The sequence below is a fragment of the Cyprinodon variegatus genome, unplaced genomic scaffold (genome assembly GCF_000732505.1).
Source record: "Cyprinodon variegatus isolate N-32 unplaced genomic scaffold, C_variegatus-1.0 Scaffold712, whole genome shotgun sequence".
In the NCBI taxonomy this organism is placed as follows: domain Eukaryota; kingdom Metazoa; phylum Chordata; class Actinopteri; order Cyprinodontiformes; family Cyprinodontidae; genus Cyprinodon; species Cyprinodon variegatus.
The window spans coordinates 176,456-199,478 of record NW_015151165.1 but is presented as its reverse complement, the minus strand read 5'-3'; the positions used below and the strand labels follow the sequence as shown (position 1 = coordinate 199,478).

The 23,023-nt window shown below is 37.9% G+C and overlaps 1 protein-coding gene across 3 annotated transcripts; it reads left to right on the top strand.

Annotated features, from left to right (window-relative positions):
• The first annotated feature begins 241 nt into the window (after window positions 1-241).
• smg6 (SMG6 nonsense mediated mRNA decay factor) lies at window positions 242-16,191 on the top strand. Of its 3 annotated transcripts, none has more exons than XM_015394863.1 (19): window positions 242-336; window positions 2,041-4,321; window positions 4,395-4,587; window positions 5,672-5,782; window positions 5,897-6,003; window positions 6,552-6,630; window positions 7,951-8,061; window positions 8,190-8,405; window positions 9,009-9,070; window positions 9,206-9,351; window positions 9,548-9,661; window positions 10,258-10,432; window positions 11,471-11,690; window positions 11,817-11,996; window positions 12,105-12,272; window positions 12,353-12,497; window positions 12,618-12,880; window positions 14,559-14,640; window positions 14,722-16,191. In XM_015394863.1, exons 1-19 carry the CDS (start codon window positions 246-248, stop codon window positions 14,850-14,852), a joined length of 4,875 nt encoding a protein of 1,624 aa, XP_015250349.1. In that variant the 5' UTR covers window positions 242-245; the 3' UTR covers window positions 14,853-16,191. The 3 variants fall into 3 exon arrangements, with proteins under 3 accessions (XP_015250349.1, XP_015250348.1, XP_015250347.1); XM_015394862.1 differs by having other exon boundaries at window positions 10,261-10,432; window positions 12,102-12,272; window positions 14,722-16,190; XM_015394861.1 differs by having other exon boundaries at window positions 12,102-12,272; window positions 14,722-16,190.
• Window positions 16,192-23,023: the final 6,832 nt, after the last annotated feature.

Sequence of the window (23,023 nt, the reverse complement as noted above, 5' to 3'; positions counted from 1 at the left end):
TCTCTTCAAACAATATGACATTTAGCAGCACATTTATTTTGTATTATGACGTTTTATTTATGCATCTAAATCAGTCGCTTTAGAAAATCGTAGAATTTGTTCATTTATTTAAATAAATAAATAAATGGACACCGAAATTGAATACTACTATACTAATCCGGTTTGAATACAAAACAATTATCGCTGCGCTTTTAGATTTGATCAGTTCAGGCCACCATACTTGTTGTGTTTGTTTGGAAGCAAAAATGGCGAACGAACTGGACAGAGTGCGAATCTCAGCCGCGGAACTTCGCGCAGAAGCTACAAATTCAGAGCAAATAGTCGATCGTTTCAGCGGTAAGAGAGAGTGCGTTCCGTCCTAGGATGGCACACGATGTTTAAAGACTCGTTAACTCTACTAAAACAGTAGCTGGGTGTCAAAGTTAGCAGGAAGTGCCGCGCGGAACTGCTAACTTCTTATCTAGCTAATGTTGTTAGCCGCACTGCTCTTGGTGTGTCTGTGCTCTAGTGTTCGAGGCTCGAATATTTCATATTACTAAATAACTGTTTAATTGTGCTGCTTATTCTTTCTACCATTTCAAAAGTGGTATATTTAAACATTTTAGTTTTTTATTGTTCAATATAAATATTCATTTTAATTTGTAAAAGGTAAGCCTTGATTTAGAGTGGACGTTAATGACAGTCAGTTCCATTAGGGGATGTTAGTGCTACCTTAGCAACAAAGATAACTTTTTGTTTTAAAGCTCTAATCTAAGTTCTTTTGTAGGGTGTTGTAGTATTTTTTTACGTCTTTTTCAATATTTTGTACTCGAAATTATCAAAGTGATTACACGTTTACTCTACTGCCAGTGGTTATTACTTTGAAATAGATTTTTTTTTTAAATGCAGCTCGTGCCCTTTTGTTGCAAAATTATCATGTTTCCTATTTGTGAATTAAGTCTCTTAAAGTACAGAGTTGTTCAGTTACTTTTCAGTTAACACCTGAAGCTTAATGTTTAATGTGTTTGAGATCATTTTCATGAAACAAAACAAAAGTTTTAACCATTTAGCTGTTGAGTTGAATGTTTTGGATATAGTATTTATTTCTTTCATCTTCTGTGAAAAGCTGCATTGGCAGAAAAACAGTCTCACAGCAGGATGCCTCAATAGTTTACGCTGGTGAATGTTCTCAATCATCCAGGTCATGGTCACTCCAAAACAAAATGTAAAAACAATCCACTGACTATTCCTGAAAGTTCATCAAACTTGGAAACCAAGTCCATTGGATTGTTTCAAAGTTTTCTTTTTTTGAATGAATACTTTACATTTGGTGCAGTGATTTTAGGTTTAAAAACCTAAACAGCCTTCCAAACATTCTTCCTATTAATGTGACCAAACAGCCCAATCTTGGTTACATTTCACTGTAAAGTATTTCTCAAAATGAACATTCTGTAACTCCAGGATTATGTACATTATTTTCGCCTTTGAGATTTATGCCTGTGTTCTAGCATCTCTTGTTGGAAGTAGAAGATCGGTGATGTATCTATAGCAGAAAACCAATCATTTTCACTGAGCTTTTCGGCTCCTTATAACAGTTGTAATACATATTCACCACGACTAATGCTGGGATTCTTTTTAATAAATGAAAAATGTGCACAATTACCCTGCAACTTGCTGACTGATCATTATTCAAATATGTATGATGTGTGGGTATATATTTTTTTCTGTATTCATGATTTTGATATGGTTCTTCAAAGAAAAAATCTAAATTCTTGGATTAATTTGTGTTTAAAATAATTTTAAGCTGTCGTTGCCGTCTTAAAAATTCTGCAGTTTAAAAAACTGTTAACTTAGTTAGGATGCTTTGAAATGGTTGACAAATTAAATGTAACACTGTTACACACTTTAGTATAAGCAGTTTCTAAACAAGTATGACACGTAATGATGAAGAATGATATTATTATACAATACATGTTTTATTTATGTCTTTCAATGATGCAGATCTTTAATGTTCATATTCAGCATTTTTGGTTTATTTTTCTTTCTTTCTACTTTTTCCAGAGGAGCAACAGGAACATAAAAAACACAAGCAACACAAGAAGCGTGAAGCTAAACGTCCTGACCTGCAGCTTTATCAACCAGTGGCTGGACACGGACGCCGTCATCAAGACAGTGAGGAGGAAGAACCTGGTCAGAGTGATTCTCTAGATGCCAAAACACAGCAGAGCGATCAATCATCACACAGTGACAAGGACAAAGGGTCTGGAAATGATTTAGCTAGACAAGGGTGTACCGACCTGTCAGGTACCAAAAGCAGTGAAGACAGAATGAGAGGTGACGGCAGTAACAGCCTCATCTGTAAACAAAGTACACAATCTGTGGGTAAAACAGATGCAAACAGTGAAAAAAGGTTTGATGAAAATGAAAAAGAAACAGAAGAAGCTTCTGGAGCTGCTAAACCTGCAAAGAAAGTCCGCAAGCCTGACAGAGCGTTTTATCAACCCGGGAGCCGCAGGAATGTGCAGGGAAAAGACAGTGGTGGTGGGAAAGAGGTGGTTAAGCCTTCTCCCAAAAAACAAGGGTCAAACAATGAGCCAGAATCTCTGTCGAGTACAGGTGATGGGAGCAATGAAAAACCAATAGCCAAACATGGAGCAAAAGATAAAGAAATCAATTCTGACTTCAAAAAGAAAACTACAGAACAAGGGAGACCAACTATGGACCCATCAGTGGAGAAAATTATGAGTAAAGTTGAAAAACTCAACATTAAAGAAAAAGGGGAAGTTCAGAGTCATAGCAGCAATTTTGAAAATGTTACCTCTACAAGAAGAGAAAAAGAAAAGAGTTCTCAAGGTGCAGAAACCAAAGGTGAGCAAGAAAAGGCAGCTAAGAAGGAGAAAGGTCATCACCGGAGAAGAGGAGGGGAGAAGAAAGAAGAAAAAGGGGAAGGTGTGGATTTTAAAGGAGAAGATGAATTAAATCAAAGTAGAAAGAACAATCAGCGAAAGGCTGAGAGAGAAAAAGAAAAGAGGGCTCCCGAGGCAGACAGAAGAAAAGTGGATAAACCAGGAGAGTCACGGTCAAGAAAGGATAATCCCAGAGAAACTCATAGCATAAGAGACAACAACAGAGACTTTAAAGACTCAGGAAAAGCTGCTAAAACAGGGAGCCATGTAGACAGGGCTATTGAGGAGCGGGATAGACCAAGATCTAATCTAAATCCCCCTACACCAAACTCGAAGCGTTATTCCAAATCTAATATCCGACACTCCCGGAACAGAACTTATAGCAGTAGTTCAGCGAGCAGCGTAACCAGCCAAGATGGTCCAAGGCCACGAATGGGCAAAGAGAGCGCCAAGTGGCAACGCTTCCCTGGGCAAACTAACAGGGAGTTTGTGGATAAACATGAGGGGCGACAGAGACATTCTTCTACAGAATCACTGGACGGGAGTGAAGTGTGTTACAGAGAAGAGGAGGATAGAAGGAGGAGGAGGAGAAGAAGTGTTGAGAAGGAAGAAATGGGTGCCGTAAAACGAGGGGAGGACAGGAAGACGTCAAAGTCAAGTAAAATGGGAGGTCGAGGAATCCTTAGGGTTTCTTTAGATGATCAGTCATCTATCCCAAAGGATAGCTCAGTTCCTCGTGGCAGAGGGAGAGGCATCCTGGTGCTTCCCGCCCGCACCGAAATCTCTCACTCACCTGAAATGGGGCAGAGGCTGTTTTCTGCTGGAACTCGGGGAGGAGCAGCTGGCAGGAACAGAGGAGGCCGAGGAGGAGGAGCAAGACGTCTCTGGGATCCAAACAACCCTGACCAGAAACCTGCTCTTTCCAACACTCCCTCATCCAAGCATTCGGCTCTCAAACAGCCACTGTACCTTCAGGCTGGGACTGGATACGGGCAGCTTCACTTTCTGGACACAGATGATGAATTAGCCGGCAGCCCTCCGGTGCCACAAGGGGATCACTTCCAGTCCCAGCAGGCTGCTGCTATGGCGTACTACAAATTTAAAAACTCTGACAACCCTTACTGCTACCCCATACCCTCCAATAACACACACAATCCAAACACCACAACGGGGCAGCACTTAGCTTACCATTATGACATCGGGCCGTACCAAATGGCTTCCCTTAATGGTACGTACCCGAGTCCAGGTACTAGTCCATACAGTGGTAGTTATAGGGGGGCAGCATACACCCAACCGGCTATAGGAGGTGGTCTGACATATGAAGAGGACATGGGGAGGCTGCTGAAGGCTGCAGATGCACATGAACTTCAGCTCAGTAACCTGATCTCCAGGGACAGAGTCAGCGCGGATGGCTTGGACCGTATGTCCCAGCTCAGGTGAGCATTGCTGGAAAAAGTGTCTTTATACTTCAGGCTCGCAATATTTATCTGTCTATGTTCTTTTTTGAAGAGCTGCACTTTTGGGGCTGTATGAGCGGATCATTCTGACAGATATCGAGTTTTCCGACTCCAAGAACGTGGATCAGGCTTTGTGGAAGAACGCGTTCTACCAGGTCATCGAGCGCTTCCGGCAGCTGCTTAAAGACCCCCCCTGTGACAACATGCACGATATCAGAAACATGCTGCTCACGCTTCTAGATGAGGTGAGAAGCATGAGGACTTCAGGACAGAGAAGGAAGCCACTATGCAGCCTCCTGTCATCACTAAGATGTGAACCTTCTCTCTTTATTTTTTTTTATTTAAGAAGTAAATATAGACTAGTCTCATTATTACAACTGGAATGCGAAAACAAAAATATTCCTATTTCTACAATAATAAAAAAAAGTCTGTGATCTCTGTTTCATTTAGAGGTTGCCATATTTGTTTCCCACATAAGCCCCCTGTGCAGTCCTCCAGCAGTGCTTTAAAATAATAATTTTGGGAAAAAAAATACCAAAGGACACTTCTCTTTAATAAACACATCAGTGTATGATATAGAGTTAAACAACACATGGATCTACATATTTTATTTTTTTACTAAAACAGCAAGAGCTGTTCTCAGGAGTAAATTGACAAACTAAACATGCTGTGAAAACTAAAATACTTCCCCACTTTTCTCAGTTGATTCTTATTGATTTAAACATATATATATATATAAATATATAGTTTTTAAGTAAATGTCAAATTGCAGTTGTCAACATGGTTTGCAATCACTAGTACGATAAAAACATCTCTACACCTTTTTCTTAAATATTTTCTTCAACATATTTGTTCAGCCCAAGGTCTAGGTGTTGACAAACTGAGTTTATGTGACCCTAAAGGAAGAATAATTGCTCATCTTCAACTCAAATAATCTGTGGATTATTGACTGGAGCAAGATGAGACACCAAAGCCAAGTATGCACTACTTAAAGCAACATGGGCTTCTTTAACAAATCAAACATCACAGCCTATTCACCTTTGATTTAAAAAAAGAACCATGACCTAATGATGTGAAAAAAGTCCTGACAGCAAAGAATAGTGATGATTTTTTTTTAAAGATATACATTTTTTTTATCTAATAAACAGAGAAACTGAATGGTAGGCATTGTTAGTTGTAAGTCATAAACATTAGAAAAATAAGAAATGTTAAAGTTCTCAAGCTGCAGGTAACCTGGGATGATTAGAGCCAGATGTGGCCTTACGTAGTCTATCAATTCATCTTTTATCAGAAGAAAATGTAAAAGTTGGTTTTTCACTGCTTTCACAGGGAGCATTGTTCTTTGATACGCTGCTTCAGAAGCTGCAGGCTGTGTACCAGTTTACATTAGAGGACTACATGGATGGTATGGCCATCAGAACTCGTCCTTTGCGTAAAACGGTATGTAAATACTGCTTTTTATTTTGTGTGTGTATATAACCTGTCAGAATTGTATGTGTGCAAGTCACACTTATGTTTTAAGTATAATAGTGTTCTTTGTGTTTGTATTTTTAGGTAAAGTATGCACTTATAAGTGCACAGCGATGCATGATTTGTCAGGGTGATATCGCACGCTACCGAGAACAGGCCACTAACTCTGCCAACTATGGCAAAGCTCGCAGGTAGGCAGATCTTTTAGAGGGATTTCTGTAAATCCTTAAAAACACACATGGTCTTCTTGAAACTTTTATCTGTAAACATTTATTTAATTGATTGAACATAATCAATTACAGTACTTTTGTTTTTGAATAGCAATGGTCATGGACAACCCAGTTAGGAGTTATTATAGCATAACATAGTAGCCATGTTAGATCCCAGTTTGATTCATTGCTGTCCAATTTTTCTCCTCTGTCTCAGCATTGTGAAGCATCTCTCAATTATTTTAATTCAGTAGAATATGAATGAAGATGTTCATTTCTTTCAATAACTCAATTAATTTTATATATATATATATATATATATATATATATATATATATATATATATATATATATACTTTTTGTTATGCTTATCTGTTTGTTATTCCTAAAAAGTTTATCTTAGGTTAAACTGCTGTTCTTGGAAAAATACATTGATAAATGTCCTAATTGAAATGCATAATCTTCAGTGAATTATTGTTATATTTAATTTTTTAATAATGTTGGGTGTTCATCATTTCTTTTTTCTTTAGTTGGTACCTGAAAGCTCAGCAGATTGCGCCTAAAAATGGACGACCCTACAACCAGCTGGCCTTGTTGGCAGTTTATACAGTAGGTGATGCCAAGATAGTAAAAACAAGTATTTTGAAATGTATTCTTGTCTTGATTTATTTTCTTTTTTTAAACTATTAGTTTGTTTATAATTCACTTAAATTAGTTTATTTATAATTCATATACCATTACCTAAGAAAAGCCTAATTTTCAGTCAATTTCATTTAATCATTTTTTATTTTAAGTCACTGACAGAGCTAACGGATATAATAATTATTTCTATGCTGTTCAATAGCTACATTGACCCCTGGATCATGCATTTAAACTTGACATGTGGGTCTTAAACACTCTTTCAAAAGCATTTATTACAAAAAAAGCTTTGTTTGTGTAGCTTAAGCTCTAGTCCTCTGATAACCTTTGTCTTTCAAGTGTTTAGGTGCAGTTAACCTAAATCCGACAGTTGAATTGCATTTTGACATGCCTGTCAGTAGTGCAAAGGATGTCATCATTTAACTTAAATATGCTAAAGCAGAGATGTACCTACATATCTTAATACTGAAATACAAGACCTGTATTTAGAGAAAGTAAAACAGAGCTTTAACACGCTGTCATTCTTAGGTCAGTTTCACCGTCTTTTTTTTTATGCTTCCTAAAAATCCAAAATATTATTTTTTATTAACCCTCTTAAAAATCTTGAAAGTGCAATCTGAACATATTTACGCACTCAATCTTTGTTAATCTCTCAGCTAGAGTGGATGTATAAAAACTGCCTCATGTACCAAATTAGGGCTGAAACAAATAATCAGACTGATCGTGATTAATCTATTTTTGAAATGATCGTCAACTAATTAAATAATCGACAAATCGTTAAATGGAGGATAGAGAATCTAAAACATGCCTTTACCTGACCGAGCAACCCACTTACAGCAGTAATTATAAAGAAACTATAAAAACATTTTTATATTTTTCATTTGAGGTGAAAAAAAAATCTTTTACATCTGTCAATATGCTTTGTCCAGAACTCATTTTAGTTTGACCTGGTTTAATTTTATAGAAAATCTTCTTTAAGGAATCTTTGGCTTTGCCATTATTAATCAATTAATCGAATAAATAATCAACAGATTAATGGATTTGCAAAATAATTGTTTGTTGCAGCCTTATACCAAATGTTAACCTCAAAGTTCGGTCACAATGATCAGTATTATCCTTCATGATGTCTGAGCTTTAGTGTTTAAGAAAGACTTTGGTAAAAGTTGTTGGTCCTCTCTTAATTTAATGTGGTTATTTAGGGCCTAAGAGATCAAAATATTGGAGTAAATTTTTAACATAATATAGAGTATGATGTGTTTTTAATTATTTTTCTATCTTTTTCATCTGCAGAAGAGGAAGTTAGATGCTGTGTACTATTACATGCGCAGTTTGGCAGCCTCTAATCCCATTCTGACAGCAAAGGAAAGTTTAATGAGCCTCTTTGAAGAAGCTAAGCGTAAGGTAAGTCATCAAAATGCACAGTGTTTATGAGGAAGCAGTCATCAGCCTTTTTTAAGTCTGCCATTTGAAGTTTGATTTCCACAGTGGAAACAGAACATTCATGACGATCATAATCTTTATTTTAACAGGCTGAACAGTTTGAGCGAAGAAGGAGGCAGGAGCATGAAGGAGGTTCCCAGGGTCCAGCAGTGAAAGGGAGACGAAAGTGGGATGATGGCGCCCGTGTTGAGGTTTGGATCCGCCCTGGTGGCCAAACAAGAACCCCATCATCTCAGAGAGGCGGCAGCCAGTCCAGCAGAGACTCCGAACAGGATGGAGAGCTTGGCAGTCTTAGTGCCGCTGAGGTAAAATATCCCTTCTTTTCTGCCTTGCTAAATTTTAATGGGTCAGATAACATTAATTAGATCCACCATTAATGAAAAAAATTATTGTATTAGAAAATACTCATGTATAGTGACTTCCTGGGAGAGGTAGTCCTCCAGAACTCTTTAACTTAGCTTTCTGTTTTTAGATGTACAACTTTTTTTTTCTTTTGTTATTTATAAAACCTGTTTGAACAGACAGAGGGTGTGTAGGGCTATTTATAGATTTACTTTACTCACCCTTTAAACCTGCTTAACTATCCAAACAACAAAATATACTTAGAATAGTTGTACTAAGACAAGTCAAATTTCTCCACACCAAGCTTTCTACACATGTAGCTTTGAGAGGGATTGCAACACCTAATTCTTTGGTGGTTTGACCCAATTCATTTGGCTCTATAGTTTATAATAGTTACCACGTCTTGGTTTCTTCCATATGTTTTAGAATACGCACTTTCTTGGTATTTGTCCATGCAGCAAGATGTTAGTAACTGTTAGTGTACTGTAGTATATGGCACAAATGCACTACTTGCACAGCGATGAATAATTTTTTGTTGTTTACTTTTCACCTTCTCTATTTTTTAGCTAAATAAGCGATTCATTTTAAGTTTCCTACATGCCCATGGAAAGCTCTTCACTAAGGTTGGGTGAGTCATGACTCTTAATGGGGTTCATTTGTAGATTATCAAAACCAAGCTGCTAAAATAAAGGTAGAATTTTTCTCATGCCTTTTGTGACGCATAAGTTTTCTAAATGTGTGATGTTGTGTCGCGGCTTCACAGTATGGAGTCTTTCCCTGGAGTGGCGAGTCGTGTTTTAAAGGAGTTTAGGACTCTTCTTCAACATGGCCCTTCACCGCTCGGGTTTACGAACCTGCTGCAGATCATTACCATCAACATGTTTGCAATATACAATGCACATAGTAGAGGTAAGTTTGCATATTTGCTTTCTAAAATTTGCTGTAGGAATTTAAATTCAGACAACTTTGCAAAGTTTTGAGTTTGCTGTGTAGATAGTTTTTTTTATGTAATTGGGCATTGTATTTAACTTCTTAAATGCAAGATTAAAAAAATTAATAAATGCCCTAATTACACACAAAAAATAAAGTTATTTTTCTTTGCCAGGTGAAGAAGGAGATACCCGATCTGTCTTATTAGAACAAAGCACAGCTCTTGGCCTCAGTATGTTTGCCTTGCTGGTCCAGCGATGCACGGAGCTTCTGAAAGAAACTCCCTCAGGTAAATATTTCGTCCAATTCTTTTGAACATGACTGAAACCATTTTAATGTTCCTTATTTTCACAAGTTTTGCATCTCTCTAAGAAAGGATGGAAGGTTGTTGTTAAATAAGTTCTGAGCGATTTGTGTTGTGATAAAGATGGAAGTGAGCATAAAAACAGTTATTCTAAACCAGCTGCTTTAAGAAAAGCTATATTTCCTTATTTTTTTGCTGGAATTGATTTCAGCAGGAAAAAGATCGTAAGAAAAATCCCAAAACTGTGTTTGGTTTTTGTGTTTCCAAACAGCATTACAGTTAGCTGTGTTTATCTGTCTGTCATGTTTAGTTTTTGTTTTCCCATAACTTTTCAATAATGCATGACTTGCATTGCTACATGTGATGCACCAATAAATAATATATATTTTATTTATTCACAGGTTGGGCTTTTTAGAACCACATTTTCTTCTCTAATAGGAGCTATTCATTCTATTCATTTAATAAACAACAAACTAGCCAAGTATGATTACGAATGGTTGATGCATCCATTCAGCTGTGTCTGACTAAATGATGCGTATGATTCAATTTAAATGGATAAGCATAGTGTTGCTCTCTGTCAGAAGCAGTCCCAGTGGCGGATGGAGAAGAGGAAGAGAAAAGCGAAGAGCTGCAGGGTATGGTCAAAGTTTCTGCATTCCCGCCGGGGTTGAGAGAACTACTGCCCAGCATCAAAGTGTGGTCAGACTGGATGTTAGGACATCCAGAAGAGTGGAACCCACCCCCATGCAGCCTAGAGTGAGTACTTTTGTGGTCTTAAATATAAATCTTCTATGGCCCATCTCCTGCGCTCCCTTACTCTACACACTTTGGAACAAACGGCTAGCATGTCTCGCTAGCATGCAGCCAAGCCCTGCAGATCTATTTGCAGGAGCTAATGTTAAGTTGTGTTGAAGCAGAGATGCACTGTATAGTTCCAAGACAAGGTCCTTGACTGAAGTGTGAGACCACTTTAAAATTATTTGTATTAAAACCATGAAGCTAATTTTGTTTCATTGTGTGTTTATGTGAAAGAGCTCAAAAGAGCTCTGCGTAACCAAGGAGGTATATTTGTTAATAAATGAACCAAGTTTTTAAAATTAAAAATAAAACATCCCATCACATGAGTCAAGTGATCTACAACCGGACCTTACTGCTATGCAAAATGATAAAGAAGATCAGAAGTATTTGGAGAATGACGGCGTGGCAGATTTGAAGACTAGAGCAGTGGTTCAGCCACATTGATATAACTCTGAATTTGCTGCTGCCACTTGATTTTCAAGAGTTATCATGTGAACAAACATAATCATGTTTGATTATTATGACTTTTTTTTTTATTACAATGCTGATGTAGTTGAAAAAAAACAAACAATTTATTTCCTTTTTAAAGTAAAGAAAAGCATACATCTATTTGAAAGAAACATGGAAACATCTTATTTAATGGAAATTTGTTATTTATGGAAGATAAAGTAAAAAAAAATAATTTCCAACTTTATGACAAGAAAGGTACATTGAAATGACATTCCTGGTATCCAATGCAGTTATTCAACAAAAGAACCTTAGAAACTCCTAAAAACTGAATTATTCAGGTGTTTTTGTTTCCTTTGTTTTATCACTGTTAGCCAAAGTGATAAAACTGTTTATTTAGAGCTACAGTGGAAGGTTCTAAGAACCACTTGTGTCTCTGGAGCTGCAGTTTGCAGAGCCCTCCTCTAGTGCCAATGCAGTCAACCACCTATATAACACGTCCTCTAATGCAATCTCCTCATGACTTCATGTGATGATTCCTTGATCAAGGTGCAGTCCAGATGTTTGGCAGTGTCTTGCTGACTTGTGTAATGCTCTGGCCCTTGTGGACCATGAGGAGATGCCTCTCTACAAGATGGATACGGATGAAGTAGACGGTGACGAGGAGCTGACCATGCTTCAGTTGAAGGAAGACAAACTGCTTGCTGGCTTTGTGCCACTGTTGGCTGCGCCTCAGGAGCCATGTTACACAGACAAACACACCGACATGGTCAGTGGTTTGTAAAGCACTGGGTGAAAATGTGACCACATGCTTTTATTTTCAATGTTTTGCATGTGTCCCAAAGTTTCTATGCTGTGGTTTTCGGCACTACTATCTTTCATTCTCTTGTCTCAGGCCATAGCAGAGGATTGTAAGAGAGTAACAGTACTGAAGTACTTCCTAGAGGCTTTGTGTGGACAAGAGGAACCTCTGCTGGCCTTCAAGGGAGGCAAATACATATCAGTCGCAACCTCTCCCTCACTGAACCACTCAGAAGATGCAAGGAGCAGGCAGGATTCTTTAACAGAGAAAGAGGTGAGTGTCTGTGCTCTCCTTTCTCTAAATCTACTGCAGGAAACCAAAACAATAACACCTGTTGTTGGCAAAAAGCTGATCTCATTCTCATTATCGTCTGGTTAGCAGTCCGATGACGTCATACTTGAGGGCGAATCTTCTCTGTCTGGATCAGAAGAAGAGGAGGATTTTGAGGAGGCAGGAGACAGCGAAAACGACATCAAGGAGCTAAAGGCACGGCGGCACGCCCTCGCTAGCAAGCTGGCGCAGCAGCAGAAGCGCAGGGACAAAATACAGGTAGGAAACAAAGTATGGATGACCTGTATTGGTAAAGCAATCTGAGACAAAGTGGAGCCTCATGATTCTTTGCGTTTCAGGAGGTGTTACAAACCGGTGGCCAGTTAGAACTGGAAGTGAAGCCCCTGTTTTTGGTCCCAGATACCAACGGCTTCATCGATCACCTAGATGGGCTGAAGAAGCTCCTTCAGTGTGGAACCTACATAATAGTTGTGCCTCTCATTGGTTAGAGAAACAAAGAAAACATGATCATTCAAATGATGAATTAAAAGTTTAAATATTAAACCCCACATATTGCATTTATTCAATTTCTGTGTACTGACTTTCTTTTGCTTTCTCTTCCAGTGATAACAGAGTTGGATGGTCTAGCTAAAGGCCAGGACCCTTCTGGGGGGGCAATGGGGACAGGAGGACGAAGCACTGGTAGTCGAGGCAACTATAATGTGAGTATGAGCCACGTGCGGGCCGTGCAGGAACAGGCTCGTTCTGCGGTGGCTTTCCTAGAGAGGGGCTTTGAAGCCAGGGAGCCATGCCTCCGAGCCCTAACAAGCCGAGGGAATCAGCTGGAGTCCATCGCCTTCCGCAGTGAAGACACCTCAGGACAACAGGTAGGAGCCTTGCTGTTTGCAGTGCCTTGCAACATAGTCATACCCCTTCTTCAAATATTTCAATTTTCAGGTATAATTTTTCATGTTTGAACCATAAAGTTGATTTTCTTTGAGTTTCATATAAAATATCAAAGCAATCAAAGCAATTACTATGTAGTCAATTTAAAATGAATTCATCGTTTTTAGGATAAAAATGTTCATACCGCTAAATAAAATCAATTGCAACACACTTAATTTTACAAAAATTTAGAATAGGAAGTGTAAAGTCAAATAGACATGCATCTTTCTGCCTTCAAGCTCCAGCTGGCAACACAGAGATGAAACATTTCTACTGACATCATTATGTACGAGCAGCAAATAATTAATAACCTCATTTACACCTTCCCTCTATGTGAATAGAGTCCGTATCATACTTCAGTCTTCTAGCCTGCACTTAGATATATATATATATATATATATATATATATATTAGGGGTGGAACGGTTCACAAAATCCACGGTTCGGTTCACGGTTTCGTGGTTACGATTTTCGGTTCGGTTCGGTACATGTTGATTGTTAGCCTAACATGTTGGTCGTGTTGCTGTTAGCATAAACAAAACGTGTTGCACAATGCTTGCACACTGTTTTTATCCACAACTTCCTTTCCGCCGTCATCGTAGGTCACTCTAAATACAAAGTGGTCCCATACAGCAGACCTATAAAGTGCTGCTGGCGCGTCTTCCAACTCCTGTTCTTTCCCACTCGCCATACCCACACAATTCTCAACAACAACTGATTTTTTTCTGCTACACCCGGCTACGCTTCTTCTTCTTCTTGTTTACTACTGGTGGTTGGCGTTGGTCGCAGTACCGCCACCTCCTGCTCTGGAGTGTGCCTATGAGAAAAAGGAGCCGCGCATGAACCGAACGAAACACACGTGAATCAAACCGAGACAGTCGAACCAATTGGTTTGGACGGTTTTCATAAACCGTTCCATCCCTAATATATATGTATATATATGTATGATTGATTTATTCCTTTTTTTCTTTTGTTTATGGTTTTTCCTTTTTTACTCCTTTACTTGCGATTGTTCAGTATTTTGTTTGGATCTTTTTTTTTTTTTATATATATATTTTTTCAGCAGTGCACCTTTTACCTGTCTTGCTAGTTAAGGCTGATTTATACTTCGAAACTAGGTCATCTGCGTAGGTGCAGTGAACAAAAAGCCGTCCCCGCCCCTCCACAGATACTCCGCTGCACCTCTCCCTAATTGTAACTGACCGCAGACAGGAGGCCGGCTTGTTTTGTTTTTATGACCGAAATTGCGGAAAACAACTCGTGAAGTTTGACCAGCTAGAAGATTGAGGTGCGGGAGAACGCTGGGACCCTTTTTCCACTTGGATCCTCGCTCTTTTTCGCCCTCATGTCCCTCTGTTGTTGGACTAAACTTTTTACTTAAAGTGATGTCACTATGAGCTTCTTTTATTCATTTTGAATAAATAAACCATTAATTAACCTTTTGGCCAATGTGCAAAACCACACATGCAAAGTAAAATAACACCCCACATGACTGTTAGGCTATAGAGCAAACCCCTCTGTCATTCTAACTGAAGAAGACCCCATCTTCAAAAACACGCAGTTGTTTTATGACTAACACAAGCCAAACTCATCCCTTTATCTGCTCTCTGTTCTTTTTCAGGGAAACAACGATGACGTGATTCTGTCCTGCTGTCTCCACTACTGCAAAGACAAAGCAAAGGATTTTATGCCTCCTCAGAGAAGTATGTAACAGTGACTCCTTTAAATCACTTTCACACGTTAAAGTAGCTTTCTGACCTAACTCTGTACCTGCCTATAAACAGATGGAACTGTGAGGCTCCAGAGAGAGGTGGTCCTCCTTACGGACGACCGCAACCTGCGCGTCAAGGCTTTGACCCGCAACGTCCCCGTGAGAGACATCCCATCCTTCCTCAGCTGGGCTAAAGTGGGCTGAACCAGAATCGGGCTAAAGTCATAGGGATCTAGCTGATGAAGCCTGCTTGTCACTCAGGAGAGAAGACACTCAAAGCAGAGGAAGAAGAAGGAGATGAGTGGGGAGAGGAAAGGGTAATGAGAACGCAAAGCACCACTTCTTCAGGAATACAAGCAAATAAAGAGCAGATTGGTGTTAATGAGCTAATTTCTCTTAGCGAGGAAGCGTGTGCGTGTATGTATGTGTTAGGATCATCGAGCTTCCCCCCCTTAAGAAAGAATGACTTAATTAGTCTCTAATAGGTTAAAGGAGAAAGAGGTAAAACCGACTGATTGGATCTGGGGGTTACTGCATGCAGCCTGAAACTTCTGCAAGAATAATCCAGATTAAAAGCAGATGAGGATGAAAACTCAGTGAGGTAAGCTGTCTGTTAAGTAAGAGAGCAGAATATTATATACGGGTGTCTGCCTTTGAAGGCATCAGCCTAAACTGGTGATCCTCTACAGCAGCGCTGACAGAGCCCAGGGTAGAGCTTGAGTTTTAATGTTTGTATCAGGAGAGATGATTGTTTGGGCTGAATGACAAGCCCTGTATCCAAATGCAGCACCCAGATAGAATCGTATGAAGACACTGTGTTTCCTGCTTACCCAGGAAATACTTCTTCTTTGGCAGCTTTCTCCAGCTTGATGCTAATGTTAAAATATCTGTGCTGAAAAACAAAGTCTTACAAGATTTTTTTTGTTTGTTCTTTTCCCTTTTCTTTATTTCCTGTATATATTGCTTTATTTTATGGACTTAAAAATAAGAAACTGCAATTTCCTTTTGTTTTCTCTTTTTGATATATTATATATATTATTTTCTTTGTTGTTGTTGTTTTTTTTTTTTTGTTTTTTTTGGTGGGGCCGTGTAACATGCTCAAAACCAGATTCTGTCTGGTGATTTACTTGGTGGGTTAATCCCAGAAAGTTTGTCTTTTGTCATTGCATGGCGGTTTCTCAGACAGCTGTAATCTTAGAAGGGATTTTTTTTTAAATCAATTAATGTTGTTGGTTGTTTTTTTTTTCTTCACAACTCTTCAGTAATCTTTACATTTTTTTTTTTATGAATTTCTTTTAATCAACACTGCCTGTTTGGAAATAAGGCAGTGATAGCTTTTTTATAAATATTTTTTTGGAGTGGGATAAAGTTTAAATAAACATGATAACATTTGTATAAAAAAAAAAAACAGTTGACAAATAATTGTTTTTTTTTCTTTATCCATTCTGTTCAACAATCAGCATCATGTTTGTTTTTCCGTTTTATGAAATGCATCAAAGTTAATACCTTCTGTTATATGTTTGCTTTTTGCACTTGTGTTACTTTTTTGGTGGGGGGGTTTAATGTCAGGGCTTAATGAGATTTGCCTTAATGCAGTGTTTCTCAACTCTGGTCCGTAGGACCCACAGTCCCTTATGTTTTGGATGGGTGTCCTCTCCACCGCACTTAAATTCAAATGATTGTATTTTATCCTGCATGCCATCAAGTAGCCTGTTAATCAGGTGTGTGAGAGAAAGAAAAACAGCTGAAACTGCAGGACAGTTGGCCCTGAGGAAGAATGATGAGAAACCCTGCTTTAATGCTTTCATTGGGATAATCCTGGAATTCCATCACGTTCTCAGAGATGGGGGATCTGGAGTCAACACGTCATTTCTATGTCATGAATTTGTTCTGCCCTGCCACTGAACAAGGCGACTCCAATCTGCACAGGTTAAACCAGATTGGACAGATTAATCATAGAGATGATTTGTTGAAACCAGATCCCCCATCTCCGCTTTTTGTTGGTATCAAATCAGCTACTTATGAAAGAAACACTTTTTTTCTTTTGTATATTGAACTCTTGATAGAAAAACAAAATCAGACTTGCAAGTAACACAAAGAAATCCAGCAATCTGTATTGTTAAGAAAAAGCAGCAAGACAACGCACATCTCTGTGGATTTAATCATTGTAGGGTTAAAAATTGGGTGAGGGTTTTTTCTTGTAAATGCGTGGTTTTGAGAATTCTGTTTTCTTGAGTTTGTGTGGGTGTTTCCGTTGTAAATCTTTATCTGGATGCTTTTTGTGACAGCAGCGTATGGCTCCTCCTTAGCTTCCTTCGCCATGTCCCTTTTTAATGTTCAGTGGCATGTAACTCAAAGTTATACTGGAACTTCAGCCATTATTCCATGAGCAGCTTATTTGCTTTTGCCAACTTGAGCAATCAAGAAAGCTGTTTCATTGCTATATGTTGTGTTTTTGGTTCTGTGGCACATTTCAATAAAAATGACTAAACAATCACTTGGTAGTCATGGATGCTCAAATGATGGTGGTTATAAAGAAAAACAAAGATGTCTTGACAAAGGAAAATGTTTATTCTCTCAGGTTTCTACATGGAAATGGTTAATAGAGCACCTTGTATAATAAAAATAATTAGAAAAAACAAACTCATCTAATTTGAATAATCATTAATTTAGTACCAAAACCATCACTTATATGCAGTTATTGCATTAATGAAAGGTGTATTGGAAGCAACTAGGGCTGCAACTAGCAATTATTTGGTTAATCGATTAATCTGTCAATTTTTTCGATTAATTGAATTTTCAAAAAAATTCTTAAAGATAGATACACAATTAAACCATTTGAAACAAATCTTTCCCTTCTGGATAGAGCATATTAACAGATGAAAGATGACGTTTTTATCTTAAATTTGGTCTAAATACTGCTCTAAGTGGGTTTCTCTATCAGCTAAAGGCATGTTTTAAAGTCTATACTCCAGTTCACGATTAATGGATTTCAAAATGTGTTTATTATTTCGATAATCGATTAATCAGACCAATTGTTTCAGTCCTAGAAACAACCCAATTCTGCTTTCAGTCCATGCAATGGGAGCTCTGGAAACACCAATTCTTCACTTAAATATGATTCACAATCCTTCCAAGGTGCTAGTTGTTCATGTGCACCCACTTCTATCCTCCATTAACTTCCTGCTCAGACACAGCATTCTTATCATAGCTGGGATTATTCAGCAACCACCATTTTAACCAAATCAAAATCACTTTTGAGTGGCAATTTCATCAGAAAGGTTCTCCTGCATTGGACTTCGTTGAAAGTTACACCTGGACATACAGCGGGTAAAATAAGTATTGAACATGCCTCCATTTTCTCAGTAAATATTTTTCTAGAGGTGCTATTGATATGACATTTTACCAGATGTAGGTAACAATCTACACATACAAAGAAAACAAACCATAGGTGTCCAGAAATTATTTAGAACAATGTGAAATGGCACAGGGAAAAAGTATTAAACACATGGCATAGAAAGCCAAGACATCAGCAGACATCTCCCAGTAATTAGTGCAATCCTTGTCAATTCAAATTAATATCAGCTGGTTCAGTCCTAAATGATGGCCTATAAAAAGGTATATCTGATGTCACACAAGAAACATCTCATGATGGGTAAAAATAAAAGAGCTTTCTCAAGTCCTTTGCAACCTTAATAATGGCACTGGTTACAGAAGTATTTCTAAACTAAATGATCCATCATTTTGTATCTATATACTGTCATATTCCATGAGTTAGAATATGCATTCTTTGAGCCTCCTTATTCAGACTAAAAGTATATTTTTAAAATAAATCAGTAAGGCTCTGCTCAAAGACACTAGAGACAAAATTGTACACCTCTACAAGGGTGAAAAGGGCTATGGGGAAATTGCCAAGCAGCTTGGTGAAAAAAAGGTCCACTGTTGGAGCTATCATTAGAAATAGAAAATGGAAGAAGCTAAACATGACTGTCAATTTCCCTTAGACTGGGGCTCCATGCAAGATCTCACCTTGTGGGGTCTATGTGATCCTGAAAAAGGTGAGAAATCAGCCCAAAACCACATTGGATGAGCTGGTCAAAGACCTGAAAGGAGCTGGGAGATTTTGGGGGAACAACCTCCTTGCCTCAGTTAGAGCATTGAAGATGGGTCGAGGCTGGATCTTCCAACATGATAATGACCTGAAGCACACAGCCAGGAAAACCAAGGGGTGGCCCTGGAAGAAGCATATCTAGGTTCTGGCGTGGCCTAGTCAGTCTCCAGACCTTAACCCAATAGAGAATCTTTGGGGGGAGCTCAAATTCTGTGTTTCTCAGCGACAGCCCAGAAACATGACTGATCTAGAGAAGATCTGTGTGGAGGAATGGGCCAAAATCCCTTCTGCAATGTGTGCAAACCTGGTGAAAAATCTACAGGAAACGTTTAACCTGTGGAATTGCAAACAAATGCTACTGTACCAAATAGTAACAATTATTTTCTCAGGTGTTAAAATACCCATTTGCAGCTTAACATACAAATAAATAGTTTTAAAAAATCATACATTATGATTTTTTAATGTTGTTTTAGATTATGTCTCTTCCGGTGGACATACACATACAAAGACAATTCCAGACTCCTCCACAATACCTTTGGTGGTCAGGGCTTTAATTCTAGCTGGAGAAAACACCTTTTTTCACCAAACAAAACCCTCGATCTGTTGGAAGTTCTGTTTGACTAACAACTTCCTTCCGAGCTGAGAGGGGGAAAATCAAGAGACCATAAAGGAAGCTGAAGCTAAGAAGTCTGAGTTGGTTCTGGGAAAGTAAACTTGTTCTGAACCAAAATGGAGGGATTCTGTATCCTGTTGCTGTATTATAGGTCAGTTTTCCAGTATCTGACCTACTAGTCTGCCTCTGTTGGGACCCATCCCCCCAATTTTTTTAAGCTTTCCCTTAGACCAGTAATAACGTATATTTACATTTAAACTTTTTGTGTAAGGAGAGAGATTATATGATAAGGAAAGGTGTTTTTCAAGTAAAAAAAAACCTAAACTTTCATTATCCAATCATTTGAGAATCCCCCATAGTAGCTTGCTTACACATCTTTTTTCTTTTCACAGTTATATTCAAATCTGTGGGTTTTAAAGTGACACTTTATTTTTAACTGTGTAAAGTTAGCAAAGACTGCATTGTTTGAACCGAGTTACATACACGATTACATCAACATAAGTGCGCAACATAATCATTTCAGCCTAAAAAGCAATCAGAAATTAATTTTGAAATATAAAAATAGCATAATTTGTAGTTTCAGTTTTCTAATAAAAATCTGAATTAGTCATACAGGAGAAAGGATAATCAAGGAGAAGGTGAGGATATTTTTGTTGAGAAGCAAGCTCTGTTCCATCTGGTCTTGTGAGAATGTTTGATCTCACCATTTTCAAATACACAATTTAAAAAGAAAATCCACATTTCATAAATATCACTCAACAATTATTGTTTTATTTTACAGCTACCTATCTTTTCATGCAGGTAGCCTGTGTGTGCAAGCTTACAAATAACTGCATTATCAATATTAATAGAATTTCATCTCAGTGAAAAAAAGTTAAATACCTAATTGTTAGTAGAAGGTGTAGTAGAAACGGGGGTCCAGACCACTGGTCCCTCTGCTGGTCATCGATAAAGATCATGGTGTAATGCAGGGGTAACAAATTAAACATCAGTGGGGTACCAATAAAGAAAATCATCAACCAGTAAAGGTCCGGAGACATTTTTAATTATACTGTTACTTTAAACAGAATTTTACACTGAAATAAAATGAGGTTTCTATGCATCCATGTTATACATTATATTTTTAAATAAATAAATAAATATATATATATATATATATATATATATATATAAAGAAAATTTCCTCTTTTTAAAATCTAAAGTGTTTTTTGAAGTAGAGAACAACAATTGTTTTTGTATATAGACAATTTCCTGACTCACATATTTTATAAAACACCTGAACTGACTTTTTGTCTTTTTGTTTTGTTTTATTTATTTTTTTATGGCTTAATGAGAGCAGTGGGCTTTAGGCTGCCCTGCAAGGCTTTAAACCTGGGTTTAGATGATCAGAGGCGTAGCCAGAACATTTTGATAAGGGTGGCCAGGCAGTAACCAATGTACACTGAGGGGTGGCCAAAAGCAGATCAGCACCAGAACCTCAGGGTCAATCTGTACTGATCAACAGGAAAATGAAGGATAAATTCAAATAAAGACAAACTATATGTTCCTCCAACCTTTGCTAACAAATAGACACATATATTTAAACATCCTTGCTTCTTAGTCATAAGTCATAGTGGATAAAGTTCTTTCAGGTTTCATTTCTGGGGCGAACATCTTTTCCATTGCTTAAAATTGTTATTTAAAAGTACTAATATTTACAAAAAAATTGTATTGACGTAAAAACATAAATATGTTTATTTACGTTTAAAAATATTACGTATTTAAGTTTTTATTAAAATAGTTATTTATCTATGATTAACTGAAGACTCCTAGATGACTTTTCTCTTCACCCCATATAACAAAATCTAGTTCTGAAAAGAGCATGAATTCTGTACTTATCACCTTTAATGTTAGCATATTAATGTGCATAATTAACCACAGTGTTTTTGTTGTCAAGTAATGTAGTTAATGTATGAACAATTAAAATGTTTTGATTATTGAGAGTATTACGGCTGCCACTGTCTGTATTATAGGGAAAAAATGGTAGGGGTGGCCGAAGGGGTGGCCAATGTTTGGCTATGGGTGGCCATGGCCACCTCTGGCCCCCCATCTAGCTCCACCCCTGATAACAAGCCATTCTCAAGCGCGTCCAGGCTCATTCATGAGCTTATATACCTATTACCAAAAATGAAGACTGTTTAATTAAATGATTGGATGCAAACTATTGGTACTTCCACATACCAGGATATCTATTTTTTTCTAAGAGGCTTAAAAGTTTAATCAAATCCAGTCAAAACGCCCAAGAGCGCCTCTCACAACTTCAAAAGAAACAGCTCATCTCAGGCATGGATGAAGAGATGCTGAGTTTGGAAGCAGAGAACAAACAGAGTTCATCCAAACCATGGATGATCCTAGTTATCCCTGTTACAAAAATCCACAACAAAACGAAAATATTTGGGTAGAAACTGAACACATGCTGGATGCTGATGGTGTGATGGTGGGGATTTTTTTTATATGTCATTGTAAATTAAGCGTGCATTTCTGCATGTTTTGCTCCTGAATTTAATAATAATATCACGCATGCTCTCCTTGAGCTCCGAGGAAGTCAGAGCAGAGCAAGACAGGATAAGTAGTCTGTCCCCCTAGAAGATGTTTGGCTCAATGGTCCATGAGTTATCTTTACTACTGACCACAGAGATGAAAGCCAATTTTACTCCATAGTGTTATATTAAGTATAATATTAAGGATACAGTTGGTATTTTTGGTTATTTAAGCCTATTCTGGTTTTATTTTGGTTTATTAACTGCAATTTTATCAGGCCAGCTATTGTTATTTCAATAAATTAATACTAACTGTATGTGTGCAACCCCATCACTAAAATGGACCTACAATGAATTAATATCCACTTAATGTTATGGCTCATTGGAAAGTAGCCATTGTGTTGATATTATTTATCTATGGTAGGAGATCACTAGGCTATTAGGCCTGATCCCAACACTGCACAGCTCTGCCATGTTTCCTACTGGTGGCGTTGATCATATTTCTGCTCCTCTTCTGATTGAATATAAGCAGAGACCCTCCATTCTATGGACCATGGTGTAATGAGGGGTCTGTCCCTGGATCAATCCCTGACGAAATAGCAGAGGTCCCTGTTGGTCTGCACAGACCATTGAGCCAGAGGCCCTTTTGGCGAGATGGACCACTCATTACACAGTGGTCCGGACCACTGATTCAGACACCTGAGTGGGGCAGACCAATCATTTTTGGACACTGCTGTTGATAAGTATGATCTTTGGGTAGGCCTATTAAAGCAGCATGAAGAAAATAGGAAATGAAGAAGGATATCAAAGAACCTTTTAGTGATACAAGCACTCAGGATATTAAAAGGATTATCAATTAACAGTAAGTCCAATAACACACAGTTGTAACACACATACCGGTAATGTTAATATATTCATTAATTACAAGGTGCAACAGGTAACCAATTGTATGAACCAAAATCAATAAGAATACATATTTAAACAAAGACCAAAAATTAGGGTGTCAGTTGAAAAATTATGGAGTAGGAATTGCCACTGAGCCAGGCGCCTTCTATGGGGGCAACCACTCATTACACTACGGTCCTTAAAGGAATAGTACACCCAAAACATGATTAGCCTTCATTTTCTACTC